Below are 15,683 nucleotides of genomic sequence, written 5' to 3'. Positions count from 1 at the left end.
ATAATATTCTAATGAAACTGAAAATTGTATTTTTTTTAGGATAAACAACAATTTTAACTGGCGTAGCCGTTCATAAATGTTTTTCTGCATTTATCTTCGAAAAATGGCGTATTTAATGGAATAGAACGTTAATACAGTAAACTTTCTCTTTTTTCTCCGCAATAGGCTATCAAAAATAATTTATCTAATGTGTATGTGGAAAATTATGTGAAAAGATAAAAAGTGGCAATTGTTACCTTTCATACCTTAAGTTTCGTTCATCTGATTCTGACCAATGTTTATATACTAAATATCTATTTATATGCCGCTATTATTGTTGTTGTTACCAATTATGTAAATCAATTGTATCTGATTTTATGCCCTTTATGGGCCCTGTAATTTGGGAAATAAAAAAAAAATCTATTCATTGATAAAACGTAATATGGACTGGTCCAGTGTCCAGTTTGCAGGTCATTTAATTTTCTGTACACATTCATGCACGCTCTGATTTAATCAATATACTCGTACGAAAAAGCATGAACAGTTTGAAGGTAATCTAATAATAACTTAATCCAATCAAATTGCATAAGATTCAATAACAATGTCAAGTCCACATCATAATGAGTAATAGAGGTAAACTGGGTAGGGAGAAAATGACAGATATTTCAAGTTAATATTTATGCAATAACGAATTAAAATTTGTCAACCAAAAGTTTTGCTACAATTTCAAAAACATGTCGTTCTGTATGGGTATAGTTTTCGGATCTTTCATTAGCGTATTTAAGGCTATAAAAAGTTTGGGCTTCAAAAGTTCACACAATTATTGACTTTATACAGAAAATTCGTCCTTGTAAAACATTTAATAGTTCACAAATGATACGCGATTTTAAAGTAAAATTATTTCTTAAAACACTGCAAAAAATTTCATTCATATTGATAAAGTGGTATCGTCATAAAGTGCGTTGAAATGAACAGTGGTATAGCAAACATCGAATTCCCTCACAAAATGTTATCACACACTACAGTAAGGGGAGTCAGTTTAAGTTTGTCTATTTTTAGATACTATACAGGTAATCTTTTGACACTACGTATACAACCTGTGTGACCTGTGTAGTGATTTTGATTTTACGATAAATTCATGAATGAACGATAATTTTATGAATGAACATGAGCACCTGACCTCTTTCTTAAACACCTATTAAACATATAAAACCGTATTTAATAAGGAGATAATTCAGTCAAATTTTCAGTACTAAATCAACAACTGAAATGATACCATTTTTTGATGAAACATCGTACGAACGGAGAACGGAATCGCAGGTATAAAAATGCACTTTTTTCCCTTGTAATGACCGCGGATCTATAATTTTTATAGATCGGTTGAAATCCCAAAACTAATTTGCATAATGGAAATTTAGGCGATAGCAATACATCGGAGTGACCTCAAGGTCATCCTCTGTAAAATTCAGTTGAAAAAGGCTTAACCCATCAGATCGCTACAATCAAAAACATCAAACAAAAACACAGACAGGACGTTGCAGGGTATATATATATATATATATATATATATCCCTAGTCCCTTACAACAAAAAAGAAAAAAGACACTAAGTACAGATCTGAGAGTACTTGCAGTTAGTGACACCTATAGTTGAAAGCCAATAATAACTAATAAAAAAGTCATGTATCTAAGACTAAAATATCAATCAGTACACATTCAACATCCAATGGATTTAGTGTAAAGACGTCATTAGCAGTCAGAGAAAAACATGACCTTGTGCAATGCCAAAATATAGGTATCGAAAGATTGTAGTACCGTGAATATGTGTTATATTCAGTCAAGTTTTAATTTACTAATTACAAAACCAATATTTATACAAATAAAAACAATACTCAAAGATTTAATTACAGTGTTGAATAGGTAACCTTTTAGAATACGTTTACTATATTTAAAGGATGATGTGCTATTCCGTTTGAAATAAGTTTTCTACAGGTACAGCCAAACTTGCAAACCAAATCTTCAAGTTGTATCTATGGAAGAATTTAGTAAAGGTTTTAAGTAATTTGTGGTAACGAAATCCCTGACTTGATAATTTCACTATAGTAATACATAGATTACGCTCATTGAAATCCAAAACCTCACTACAGACACGAGCATAGCGAACGAGTTGGGATATATAAACACCGTATGACGGTGCCAAAGGAACATCAACGTCCAAAAAAAATCATCCCTTTTGTCGTAAATTTTTATGTTTCTTGTGTAATATTGAAATATCTAAATCTAGGAAAGGACGGTTATTGCTGTAAATATTTGATTATTTAAAGTAAGTTCCTTTGAGTAAATTTCAGCAGTATATTTAGAGAATTCTTGATTATTTAACGAAAAGATATCATCAAGATAACGGTAAGTGTTGTTGAATTTATCAATTAAATAGAATTTAGACGGTTCTTTACTGATTTTGGCCACACAATGTGATTCATAACAATATAGAAACAAGTCTGCTATAGTTTATTTTAGTTTAGTGATAAATAAATTCCCAGTCGTCATTGACAGCTTTTCAGTCAGTATAATTATAATTATCAGAATACCTAATACATCAATTTCTCCTACAGTCATTTAGTTTATTTGTTAAAACTTGAAATGAACAGAGCTTTGTGAAAGCACTCATAAGACCAACTTATAGTTTGTACTATACAGGAAAACCTCTTTATTTTTCATGAATATTTCCAGAAACACAGACAACAGTCGGTCTAAAATAAGGATGTTAAATCACCAGTGGAAAAAAAAGAGAAAATGGCCTTAAATTCTAAGCAAAATTAACAGGCCATGCAAAAAAGTCTTTTTACAAAGATAAATCCATATGTGCACCATATTTTGACAGATTGACAAAGATTTAAAATATTTTACCTTGTATTGTACAGAGTTGGAATCAATTAGGACCAAGTATTGATTGGAGATGAAACTGAGGGAATTGCATGTATGCATAGGAACGAGGCCGGGTGCATGCCTTACTCGCAATGAGAATTAATTTCACACTCCGGCTCATCTCGTGCAGTCACAAAATGTCACATGGATGAATAGGACATAATCGTTAAAATCACACATAAAATTAATATTCTGGTGTCTAAACAGGTGAAATTATGACCATGAGTACAAAGGGCTTCAGTGGTTGTAGTATGTTGCTGTATATCATATTTGTTTTTTACATAAATCAGTGCGTTAGTTTCTCGTTTGAATTGTTTTACATTTGTCATTTTTATATCTTACTATGCGGTATATAATTTGCTCATTGTTGAAGGCCGTACGGTGACCTTTAGTTGTTAACTTTTACGTCATTTAGTCTATGATGGAGAGTTGTCTCATTGGCGATCATACCACATCATCTTATTTTTATATCGAAGCTTTAAAAGACTATTGTTTGGAGACTATAGTACAAAAATGGATATTGTGATTATAGAGCTTGCAATTTAAGAAAGGGAAACCTTTTAAGGCAGTAAAAATGACATTCTTCAAACTTTGCTAAAAAAAAAGTTTATATCGCGCTTCTTGTATTTCAAAAATAAGTTATATAAAAGGTATACCTAACTGAGCTTATCTTAATTACCGACCTTGCGAGGGCTTTATAGCCCGTCAAGGTCGTTAATAACCCCCATCATCATCTTGTCTTTAAGCTTACAAAATTAATGTACACAATTTGTATAGATTACAAAGGGAGAAGCATTATTACATGAATCGAAGAAAAACAGAATTATGAAATAGAATATGAAATTTCTCCTTCAAAATGCTCTAAGATAATAAAAAAGAATGGGTCTCCTCGATTTTTTCTTGCTAAATAGGAAAACAGTTAAATTAACTATACATCCCTTTTTAAAATCAAAAGTATCCGAGTTATCTCCCCTTATAAAGCAAAGTTTTAATAATATTTAATCAATAAGACAGTTTTCTATATTGATAAAAGCAATTTTCTATCATTAAATGAAATCAAATGATAGTTAAGTGTTAAACATAACAATCGAATTGCAAGCCTGCTTCAAAATTGCATATTTCATTACAAATCTTGACAAATCGAAAGACTTCCATACTGCCTTGTGTTTTTGTGCATTGGTCATTTTTTTGTGTGCTTATCTTTCATTTTCATGTATGCTTTGTCTATTGAGTGCATATCTATGTGCCATTTTGTTTTTCTTTGTTTTAATATTTATTTGATTTTATGGTGATTTAGATTATATAACAATGTCACTGCCGTACCGCAATTTTTTTGTCAATATTACCTATTAGTCTGTTTGTTTTTCTCACTCATTGTTGTCAATATAATGAAATTCTATGCGACTGTCATACAAGTGAGAGGTTTAGCTAGCTATAAAACCAGGTTTAATCCACCATTTTCTACATAAGGAAATGCATGTACCAAGTCAGGTATGATAGTTGTTTCCATTCGTTTGATGTGTTTGGGCTTTTGATTTTTGCCTTTTGATAAAGGACTTTCCGTTTGGAATTTTCCTTGGAGTTCGGTATTTTTGCTAATTTACTTTTTGCACCGACCGTGCGAGACCGTCATGGTTAGTAAAAAAAGGGTAATGAATGTCGTTAAACACCTCCATAGGCTGATATCAGAGACATATATGTTTAAAATAAGGAGATGTGATATGATTGCCAATGAAACAACTGTCCACCAGAGACCAAAGTAGAAGGATGTAAACAACCATATGGCACTATAAAGCATTCAACAATGAGCAAAACCAATACTGTATAGTTATATGTAGCTATACAAATTTAAAGAGAAACGCAACACCTAATTCATTCTAAAATAACAAACGTCCAACAGTTGGGCAGACAGCAGCCAACGAAGTTTATAGCAAATAAAGCTAATTTATACATACATATGTACCTGAAACAAATGTAAGAAGAAAATGCTTATAGATACAAAAAAAAATCATTTCAAGTCATGTATTGGTCCTAATGACCTATAAAATATTTCATGAAATAAGCATAAGTACTTGGGGACAGGACATTTTTTGTTTAGCCCTCCCCCCTTTTTTTTCAAAATCCGTTATTTTTTTGTTTTCTATTAATTTCAATTATTTCCGCGTTTTTTTGTATTATATGAACATAAATACACTACAAATTACTTGTATTTGCTATTTACTATCAATTCCAAATTTACTATCCACAGCGGTTACTGATATATTATATATATATGGCAGTGAAATATGGGGAATGTTTCGTACTGATTCAGCTGCATGTAAAAAAGATAATGATTATATATTAGAAAAGTTTTTGGTCAGGTTTCTTCTGAAAAAGCTCATAATAAATTTACGAAATATATTCTTGGTGTAAATAGAAAGTCCAGTAACATAGCTGTGATTTCAGAGCTTGGTAGATTTCCTATTTGTTTTACTATAATTTTATCAATGTTAAAATATTGTCATAGACTGGAAGGTTTGAAAGAAGGATTATTATTTGATGCATTCATATGTTGTAAGCAATTACATATTTCTAATGTTAATACATGGTACTCTAGTATAGATTATATTCAGAATGAGATTAAATTACCAAATTTTGACCAATCAATTGGTTATTAATGTATGTATGTTAAAAATAAACTATGTGAAAGTTATTTAACATTTTGGAATAGACTGAAGTATTTAACAATTAACTCAGAAAAAGGGAAGCTTGGTACTTATTTTTCTATAAAAGATTGTTTTAAAAAAGAAAAATATTTAGAACTACGTACAGGATTTAAAAAAAAGACAGTCAATTCGTAAATTAAGAATAATAAGCGCTCACTCTTTAAAAATTGATACAGACAGATATTCAAAAAAACATATAGATAGATCTGAGCGTCTTTGTTTAAATTGCTCACTTGGTAAAATTGAGAATGAGCTTCATTTTTTATTAGAATGTCCACTTTATGATATCAAAAGAGAAGATTTTTTTCAATACATTTCAAACATTTGTTCAAAAACTTAAATAAATCTTCCAAATTTTTATGGCTCTTGACACAAGAAAAATGTATCTCTTATGGAAAAAACGGGCTGTTATATTGGTGAGTGTTTTGAATTAAGGAGATCAGGTATAAATATTGATACTAGGTCGAGTAAATAATTTGATAATGAATATATACTGTATTTTTATTATTTCAGTACAACTGCATTCACAATATATATTGTTCGTTGTTGGCTCTGATTCTGACCAATGCTAATATACTAAAGATACATTTACATGTACACTGTGATGTTTATTGTTGTAATTATCAATTATATCAATCAATTGTAACTGATTTTATGCCCTTTATGGGCCCTGTAATTTGGGAAATAAAAATATTCTATTCTATTCTATTCATGCTATAGAGAGAATATACCAGTAACCGCTGTGGATAGTAAATAGCAAATACAAGTCCCCAAGTACCTATGGAAATAAGCATTAAAATAGACCAACGATTTTATTAAACGTACAGTGAATATATTGATGAAAACAGTCCACAGCAATAATTTCAAAAACGTGAAAACATAATTCACCTGGAATAAGTAATCAAATAACACGATTACTTCCATTTCATAACAATATGTATTTAGAAACTAGATTAATAGATGGAGACTTTCAATTTCGCGAGCAATGTGGCTGTGTCCGCATTTGAACGAATCTCCCCTTTATATATCTATTTGATAATAAGACCCAGGTTACACACATAATAATGGGACGTCGTATATATTTTTGTTGGTTTTTGGTGATAATTTCAGATATTGCTTCCAGACGGCGCTGTTGATAAACTTCCTGTATGAAAAGCAAACCTCTCACTTTTTCTTACTCGCCAATTATTCGTCTTTTCGCTGCAGTAGCACAAAATAAATTAAACATTCTTGAAGATGCGATGATTTCCTATAAGAATAGTGTATTATAGGTAAGATTTAACGTTTGGAGATACAAAAATACAATTACAAATGATGATATCGGCCTGGTCAGTTTGAACATACTCAAATTTCTACGATTTCCTTTAATCAAATCTAATGCGTTTCGACTTACGCATTATCATACAGATTTTAGCCGAGAATACAGTATTCGTTTTAGGAAATGTAGGGTGCAATGAAACAACAATATAATAATGAATAAGTAAAATAGAACAAAATTAGTACCACAGTACATGTAGCCATATTTCACTAATCTGCTTCCTCTGATTCTTGTACTTGTTCGCCGTGGGTCCATTCGTCCTAATTCCTGTTCGCCCTGATTTTTAATTTATTATAATCAAATGATAATATTGTCTTGTTGTTAAATATATATTACTCAAATAGAGTATGTTATTGTTAAAGTTTGTTGAAAATTTCGCACAATAATAGGTTGTTTGGCTGCTACCCGATAATCAATTTCTTTGATTTTCACTGTTGAGTACAGGAATACAAGGTATTTGATAAAAAAAAAAACAACTAGAGACCACAGCTTTTTTTAACAATGCTACTAGTTTAAGCTTTAAATTAAGCCCATCGGTTTATACATGTTACAAACGTTATACAATATCTGCAATAAAACATTTAGACAGAAAATTGATGATTTTAAAAAATACACTTAATGATCTTATAATGTAATCCATTGTAATTTTGACTCTCTGTTGAAAGTGTGTTCCTTATTTACAATACGACAAATAATGTGTACATGCTGAAGAGAGTGTGAATTAATTTCCATAACAATGTTTTTTATTACTTTTCAGGAAGTTGTAACATATTATGGCATTTAGAAATAACAATATGGAAAACAGTCTAGGAATGGGACAGTAAGTTATATTTAGAAACAGAAAATTCTTCTTTCTATTTTTAAACATTGTGTAATCACCATCATCATGGAGGGTTTGTATTTTATGACACCAACTTCTAGGTAATTGAATTTCTGATAAATTTATTGATTTTTGGGTGTAGCACATATATTTATTAAATGTATATGTACGAATGTATGTAGTATGAGATACTAAATGTTTAAACATTCTACAAAAAATGTTCTATGGGATTCTAAAATAATATGTACTACACTTTACAAGTATGTCTGCAACAGTCCTAAATAAAAAAAAATGGGGGATATGATGTTGTTTTTTACATGTAGTACATGTACAATTCAATCTTTAAATTTACACTTTTTTATGCCCCCGCTGTAGTAGAGGGTGCATTAAGTTTTACCCTTGCCTGTCTGTACGTACGTCTGTATGTTCCGAAATTGGTTTCTGTTCTCTAACTTTAGTTTGCCTCAACCAAATTTTATGAAACTTATACACAATGCTTATTACCACAAAACACAGATCAAGTTTGAATTTGGATGGCATCACTTTTTTTCCTTTCCAGAGTTATGTCCCTTTTCAAATAGTAAAATTGCTTAATTTTTTCGTTTCTGTTTTCTAACTTAAGATTGACCCAATCAAATGTTATGAAACTTATACACAATGCTTATTACCACAAAACTCAGATCAAGTACGAATTTGGGTACCGTCACTTCTACTGTTCTTGAGTTATGTCCCTTTATAACGTTATATGCAAGCGGGGCATCATATCTGTGTCCCATGGACACATTCCCGATTTATTTTTTAAATATATATTTTGTTTTTATAAAGGTTAATGAGTGTAAAGAGAAAATATTTTACAGCAACGAACTGCTCCTAGGTTTAAAGTTATATATTAGCTGTTCTAAAAATCACAGAAGAAAAAATAGTCTTTGTTATTATCTTTCGCATGTTATGATATGCATTTGTTGAAAAAAATAGTGCTATTTTGAAGTTGGTGATATAGATCTATATGTATGAAATATAATCCTTTGTTAATTCAGAAAATTCTTAGTGGAAACCTGGAATACACAGTAAGTTTTACACTTAGTTAATAAATACTGTGGAAATAAAATATTAAAAGAAAGACACATTAGTTTTAATACACATATTGACATTTACAGTTTTTTTATGAATGCTTGTAAATTCACAGTATTTTTAACTAAGTTTTCAAATGTTGATTTGTTGTTTTGTTTATGCCTTCCCTATGCTTATTTCCAGAACATTTGCAGCTTTGGCAAATCATCAACATTTCTGTGAATAGTCTTAATCCATAAGATCATCCACCAAAGCAAAAAACCCTTTTGTTTTTATCTTAAAATGTTACCTGTATGTTTGATTGGTTGGTTGTTGAAATCTTTCACATTTTGTATTTACCCTTGATGATTTACAGCTTTTCATATGAGTGCTTATCCTTTGTTTAAAACATTACAGTGAACTGATTAGAGAGATCTACTTTTGACAAACTTTTATAATATAAATATTGTTTTGTTGCTCTTAAGATGATGTTTATTCACATTATTCCTTGTCGCATTTAGCTGTCTGCATGTGACAACAGCATCAAAAACTTTGTCAAATATTCACAGAATTTCACGAGACCTGGACTGATGATTCTTACAGATCCAGTGTTACATTGTAGCACCGTGAACAAAAAATTAATTTGTTTCATTTTTCTGTATTTTACTTATAAATGGACACTCAACACTACACTTTAACACCAACACCAGGCAAGAAACAGGGTTCCATGGTTTACTTTTATGGATTTTGACTTGCAGGATCTTTTAGGGATATTCTGTTGTCATGGTTGTACATGCATGATATGGATCTTTGACAATATGGTCTTCCATTTCAGTATACAAATGTTTAAGTGTAATTGTGTTGTTGTGTTGTTGTCACATTTACATTTGCCCACACTTTATTTTATTCATACATGTACAAACAAGGAATTATTTGAGTTCTGGAAAATTGATAAGAAAAGTGTGATGAAAACTAACCCAACTAAATAGTGTTAGCCATGTGTGCATGCATGGCTAAGGTTAATTTTACTTTCACTATTATTTAAGTATAAACTAACTAACCCCCCTTAGCCATTCGTACATGGCTAACCCTATTTAGCTGGGTTAATTTTCATCATACATTTCTTTTCAATTTTCCAGGATTCTAAATTATTCCACATTCAAATAATTCCTTGTTTACATAATATTATTGTTTACATCTACATTATGGAACTTCTTGTAAGATAAAAGCCAGTGAGTCTAAATGGTTTTCTTTCTCTTTTGTTAGTAACTTACTTGTCTTAGTACTATTTGTCAAGTTCTTTGTCATCAGTTATCATTGAGGTATTTTTTGGAATTCAATGTAGTTACTATTGTCTCTTGACATTCTTGAAAGCTGTACTAGCCATGCATGGCAATTGTATTAGATCTAAACATTCCACTGGCCTGATTGAAAAAAATGTGATTATTAAGACTGGGCAAAATTTGTCTTCATGAATTTAAGTGAAGGCATTTATAAATGCAGTGATGTTTATCCCTCCTTTATTTTTGTTGTTTCCAATTCACTGTAGTCATGGTAACTATCAGCTATGTCACTTTTATAAAGTTTTATTGCAAATAACAAATCATTAAATGGAAATGTTTTTAATCAAAAATATATTATCAGTTATTGATTTTATGGACTTTTATATTTAATAAACAGGAGTCCATAGATATTTAATATTTGAAGACATCATTTGCTGATTTTACTGTCACAAATGGATTTTACCCACAACACATACATCATTTTGTACATTAGTATACTGCATTTGAAATACAAGTGAAAATTCATTATTTGATTACAGGTCAACATGTTGATATAGCTGCACTTTTTTGACACAATTTCTTTTTTTTTTTTTATTGATTTTATAAATTTTCAATTGTATCTTTAAATCTTTTGTGGCAAGGTGATTGAAAGTTATTTGTATTTACAAAATCATGTTGAAATTGATCAAATTTATTGTTGTTTTGGCCTTTTATTGCAAAATAACTTTAATTGGAATCCCTTAAAATCATTTATGCTACAACATTGCTCATTTTTGAAGGCCAACCGACGCCCTGTATGTACATCTTTGTCCTTTAGTCTATGGTGAATAGATGTTTTTGTCTCATTTTCAATTATACCACATCTCCTTATTGTTATGTTAAACATGCCAATGCATAGCTACTTTATATTGTTTGTTTATGTTCTTGCATGATTTTAATGGCAATGAAATCCAAGTAATGTTGTTCAACAGTTGGTGATTTTGGAAAATATGATGCTAGTTTACCTTTTCAGGAAAACATTTTAAAGGGGCATTAGCTACGAGATTTAAAAAAAAAAGAATATGATTTTTATTTGTTCAATCATCAATGAAAGTGATAAAGTGAAATACTAATTGGCTTTTAGCAGCCAATTTGGTTCAATTTTGTCAAAATTAAATAAGAAACATTGCTGATGAATTATTCACTTGCAAGTGAATAATTCGACCTCATTGAATCCGTATTCATGTGACCTTTGATTTAACCCCTTAGCTGGAGATGGGTTATGCATGTATTCATCTATTATAAAGAAAAGAATGTTAACATTGAAAGTGAATCAAGGATGAATCATTTGGTTGACTGATTCAATCCACAAAAAAATTATTCTTACCCAGGTTAAAATGACAATAAATATACTTTTAACCTATAATATGAAATCAAACAAACCTAGAAAAGTACAATTGCACGTGAACGCTATCTGTTTATATTAATATTTATGTTTATATCTGGTTATATGACCGTCCGCAGTCTTCGGAGGTCATCTCGATGGTTAATTAGATGATGTCTAGACAAAAATATGCACGAAATGTTGATACCAGTACATATTATCGAGTCCATGCATTGTTAATTGTTTATTTTAGACTTTTTTTGTAATTTGGATATACATTTTAGTATGTTATAGATCAAATATGAGAATTTTAGTCAAATCTGTGAAGATGAATTTGACAGCTAATGCCCCTTTAACACTTTAATAACATATGTACTGCATTTAAAATATTATTGAAAATTCTTAATCCAAAACAGATCAGCTGTTCAATTGTGGTTTCCACCATTTGATCTTTAAATGAAATTGATTAATTTTCATTACTTGTGCATAACAAACCCGAATAATTCAGTCCCTCCCCATAATCAATTTCTCCTACTTTTGATGGGCTGAAGTCCTAACACATTAAAACTCTTCAAGAATACTGGATTTCAATTGGTGCCCTGTGTGAAAGGTGACCAATCAACAGTCAGTTCTATTTTATCGAGTTAGGTAAATCCTTAGTTAATTTGGAATGTTCCATTTTCAATTTTTCATTGTCAATGCATTCAGGGGTGAATGTAGAGTAGCGAAATATAACGACCGAATTATTCGGTTAAAGGCATAACAAATGTTTGTTTAGGTTTTCCTTCCAAAGAACTTATAGGGTCAGTAGGTCAAGTAGGTTTGCAGTCAGCACATGCCCAGGATTTCCAAGGCTGATTGGTTTGATTGGTTACAGTTGAAACATTTTAAAATAATCCCAATTCTAATCATGGTAGTTGTTCGATGTAAAAATGTAACATTTTCTTTTCAGATATGGTGGTCCAAGCAGGAAAGCCCCAGGAGAACTGTCACCAGGATCAAAGAGAAACATGGGACTAGGAATTGTGGGTCTACAACCCCCACAACCTCCCCCACCCAATCAACCACCCCCCTCAATGCAGCCTCCATCACAAGCTGTTCAGCCTCCAAAACCACGCAAAACTGTATGTAACACAAGTTGAGCTAGCTTTTGTACCAAAACTATGTAACACTAGTAGAGCTAGCATTTGTACCAAACCTAAATACATATTTTGTACTACATTTTATTTCAGGAGTATTTTTTTTGTCTTGTGTGTGTTGAAAGTCACTGTAGGCTTGACATAGGCATTTTTGTCTCAAATGATCTTATATCTATCCCTCAATTTCACTGATGTTAACCAAAATGTGTATGATTGGAGACTCTGTCAACATGCCATTGGCACTATATATGACAGGTCAAATGTAGATTTATTTGTATGCGTAAAAATCCACCTGTGCTACATATATATATATATATATATATGAATAAAATGTGAAGGTAATATGAAAATGAGACAGCACCCAAACAACACAATTAACAAAAATATGTCTCAAGGTCATTAATTGACAAGGGTCTATCGAATAGTCAAACTCTAAATCAAGCAGAATCTTAAAAGTTGTGAATAAATTAACCAGAGAATTTTAGAGACCATCTATAAAATTGGGTCATTGAAATATTGTAACTATGGTAACAGGGAAGACTTTGGCAATTTACATTGGATATAGGTATACCAGGAATTAAGATGTTCAGCAAAGTGCAAAATATCTTAAGGTTAATGTAGACTTTGGCAAAACCATGAAATCAAATATCAACTAAAATACAATTTTCCCTCAATCCACCAAAACTGGTACCCCCCTAAAGTAAATTAATCCACAGTAATATTATTCTGTATAAATTTTTGTCCAGCATATTCAGATATATCCACACATTCCTGCTATAACATTTTATTATTTAACAGTACCAATAAATGTAATATGTAGAAAGGGTGCCATTTAGAGGTATAGATGTACTTTCTATCCATTTTGTTAATGCTATCAGTATGTATAGAATTTTATCAAATCAAATCATGGTAATGAATAGCTTTTTTAAGTTTATAATTTCACATTATAAGATACAGTGTATGCTTTCTTTAAATAGTAAACCTATGGAATTTATAAAAGACTGATTCAAGTGGGGGCCTGGCACCATTAATCTTGTTCTTGTCTAAAGTTATGAATGATGGCACCATTTTTCTTATACTCTGTCATATGATGAATGTTTTTCCTGAAGTTAATTTTTTTTTTCACAGGTTTTGTTTGACATGTTTGAGATTTCCAAAGTTTTATCTTTGCTGTGTTCTTTCTTTCCCTTTCAAGGCCTTGTACAATATATTCAAATATGGACAGTGAAATGTTTGCTTAGGGTAAATTTCACTGTAAAATAACTTACTGGATAGAGCAAAAATTACACATGCCAGAAAATTTTTCTATGTCTAGGGTAGTATCCAGAAATTGATTGTCGTATTCTGTAATATCCTATCTCTGATGTTACCAGTATTTGAAAAGAAGTGTGACATTTATACATGATAAAAGACAACAATAAAGTTATCAACAAACATTGAAAAGAATTATAAAGATAAAGTTATTGAACCAAAATAGAAATGATCACCCAGTTTGTCCACCTATTATTTACAGGGTATATTTGGAGTGAACGAGTAAAACATGTTTTTTTTTAATTTTTAGGGTTTGTTTGGGGAGGATGAGGACAATGAAACCAGTATGTATTTCCCACAGTCATCATTCAGAACAGATAGAGATGTAAGTTTTCATTCAAACCTTTCAGTCTGAACTTTTACAAGTTTACATTCAAACCTTTCAGTCTGAACTTTTTTACCAGTTTACATTCAAACCTCTCAGACTGTTCTACTCAAAGTTAATAGTCAAACCTTTCAGTCTGAACTTTTACCAGTTTACATTCAAACCTCTCAGACTGTTCTTCTCAAAGTTTATAGTCAAACCTCTCAGTCTGAACTTCAAGTTTACATTCAAACCTTACAGTCTGAACTTCTTCAAGTTTACATTCAAACCTCTCAGACTGAACTTTTACAAGTTTACATTCAAACCTCTCAGTCTTAACTTCTTCAAGTTTACATTCAAACCTTACAGTCTGAACTTTTACAAGTTTACATTCAAACCTCTCAGCCTGAACTTTTACAAGTTTACATTCAAACCTCTCAGTCTTTCTGACTCAAAGTTTATAGTCAAACCTCTCAGTCTGAACTTCTTCAAGTTTAAGTTCAAACCTCTCAGTGTGAACAAGTTTACATTCAAAGCTCTCAGTCTGTTCGTCTCAATGTTTATAGTCAAACATGTCGAAATATCTTCTTCAAATTTAAATTAAAATCTCTCAGACTTAAAACATGGTTCCTTTCAAACAATCAAACAAACATCCAATGGTGAATAAATCGAAAATAAATCAATCTACAGTAAATGGAATCAACCATTTACTAGAAAAATTTAATAACTGAGTCACTACTGCTATATATAACCAGAACCTATTTGACTTTTCAGATGATGTCTTCAGGTTCACCGTCTCAATTATCAAGTGGATTTGGAAATAGTAACTTTTATTCTCAAGGTAAGAAATTGTTCTCAAAGATAATTGGTTAATTTTATGGTATTGTAAATTCAAATTTTATTTTTATTGCATTAATTGCAACATGTTATGTTTGATAAAAAAATAAATTGCACACTTCATTTTAAAAATCTTATTTGTATAAAACTTTCGATGAAATTGTAATGATTAACCTCGCTTTTATATGTGACTGTCTTTGAAATTCAGAAGTTTATATAGAAGTGCATATCACTTTTAATATTTATAGGTAGTGTCATCTTAAAAGAAATATCTTTATAAATCTTTTTATAGGTCTCAGCAATTTTACAATGCCACAACAAAGAGGTATAACAGGGCCCCAGTTCAGAGGTACAAGTCAGGGTCATGTGACACCTACCAGCATGCATCTACCTTTAAACTTACAGCAAGCTCCACAACAGCCATCACCAAACAGGTGAGTGAAATATATTACTTTATTATTACACAACACAAAAGAATAACAAGTAACAGTGCCAATTATTAGCACGAGATGTAGTCAAAGAAATTAATTATTACAGAAGAGATTTTGTTAATTAGATGACTTGTAATTAACATTAGTTTTATATGATTTACATTTAAAAATATCATTTTCATAATTTTCTGTAAAAGCTGTAATGATGTTTAACGAGTTG

The 15,683-nt window shown here is 30.7% G+C and overlaps 1 protein-coding gene across 5 annotated transcripts in view; it reads left to right on the top strand.

Moving 5' to 3' along the window:
* Positions 1-6,713: 6,713 nt before the first annotated feature.
* Positions 6,714-15,683, top strand: part of LOC127724562 (CCR4-NOT transcription complex subunit 2-like) — a 33,070-nt gene continuing 24,100 nt past the window's right edge. For 2 of the 5 annotated variants that reach the window (XM_052231545.1, XM_052231546.1), the window contains exons 1-7: positions 6,714-6,878; positions 7,683-7,745; positions 8,783-8,812; positions 12,394-12,565; positions 14,142-14,216; positions 14,970-15,036; positions 15,325-15,466. In XM_052231545.1, coding sequence (XP_052087505.1) covers positions 7,699-7,745; positions 8,783-8,812; positions 12,394-12,565; positions 14,142-14,216; positions 14,970-15,036; positions 15,325-15,466 — 533 coding nt within the window. In that variant the 5' untranslated portion in view covers positions 6,714-6,878; positions 7,683-7,698. Of the gene's footprint in view, positions 6,879-7,682; positions 7,746-7,796; positions 7,847-8,782; positions 8,813-12,393; positions 12,566-14,141; positions 14,217-14,969; positions 15,037-15,324; positions 15,467-15,683 lie in introns of those variants that run through there. The other 3 variants (XM_052231549.1, XM_052231548.1, XM_052231550.1) reach the window with 3 other exon arrangements.

Source organism: Mytilus californianus, unplaced genomic scaffold (assembly GCF_021869535.1).
Source record: "Mytilus californianus isolate M0D057914Y unplaced genomic scaffold, xbMytCali1.0.p SCAF_14, whole genome shotgun sequence".
Classification (NCBI taxonomy): domain Eukaryota; kingdom Metazoa; phylum Mollusca; class Bivalvia; order Mytilida; family Mytilidae; genus Mytilus; species Mytilus californianus.
This window is presented reverse-complemented; position numbering and strand designations above follow the sequence as displayed.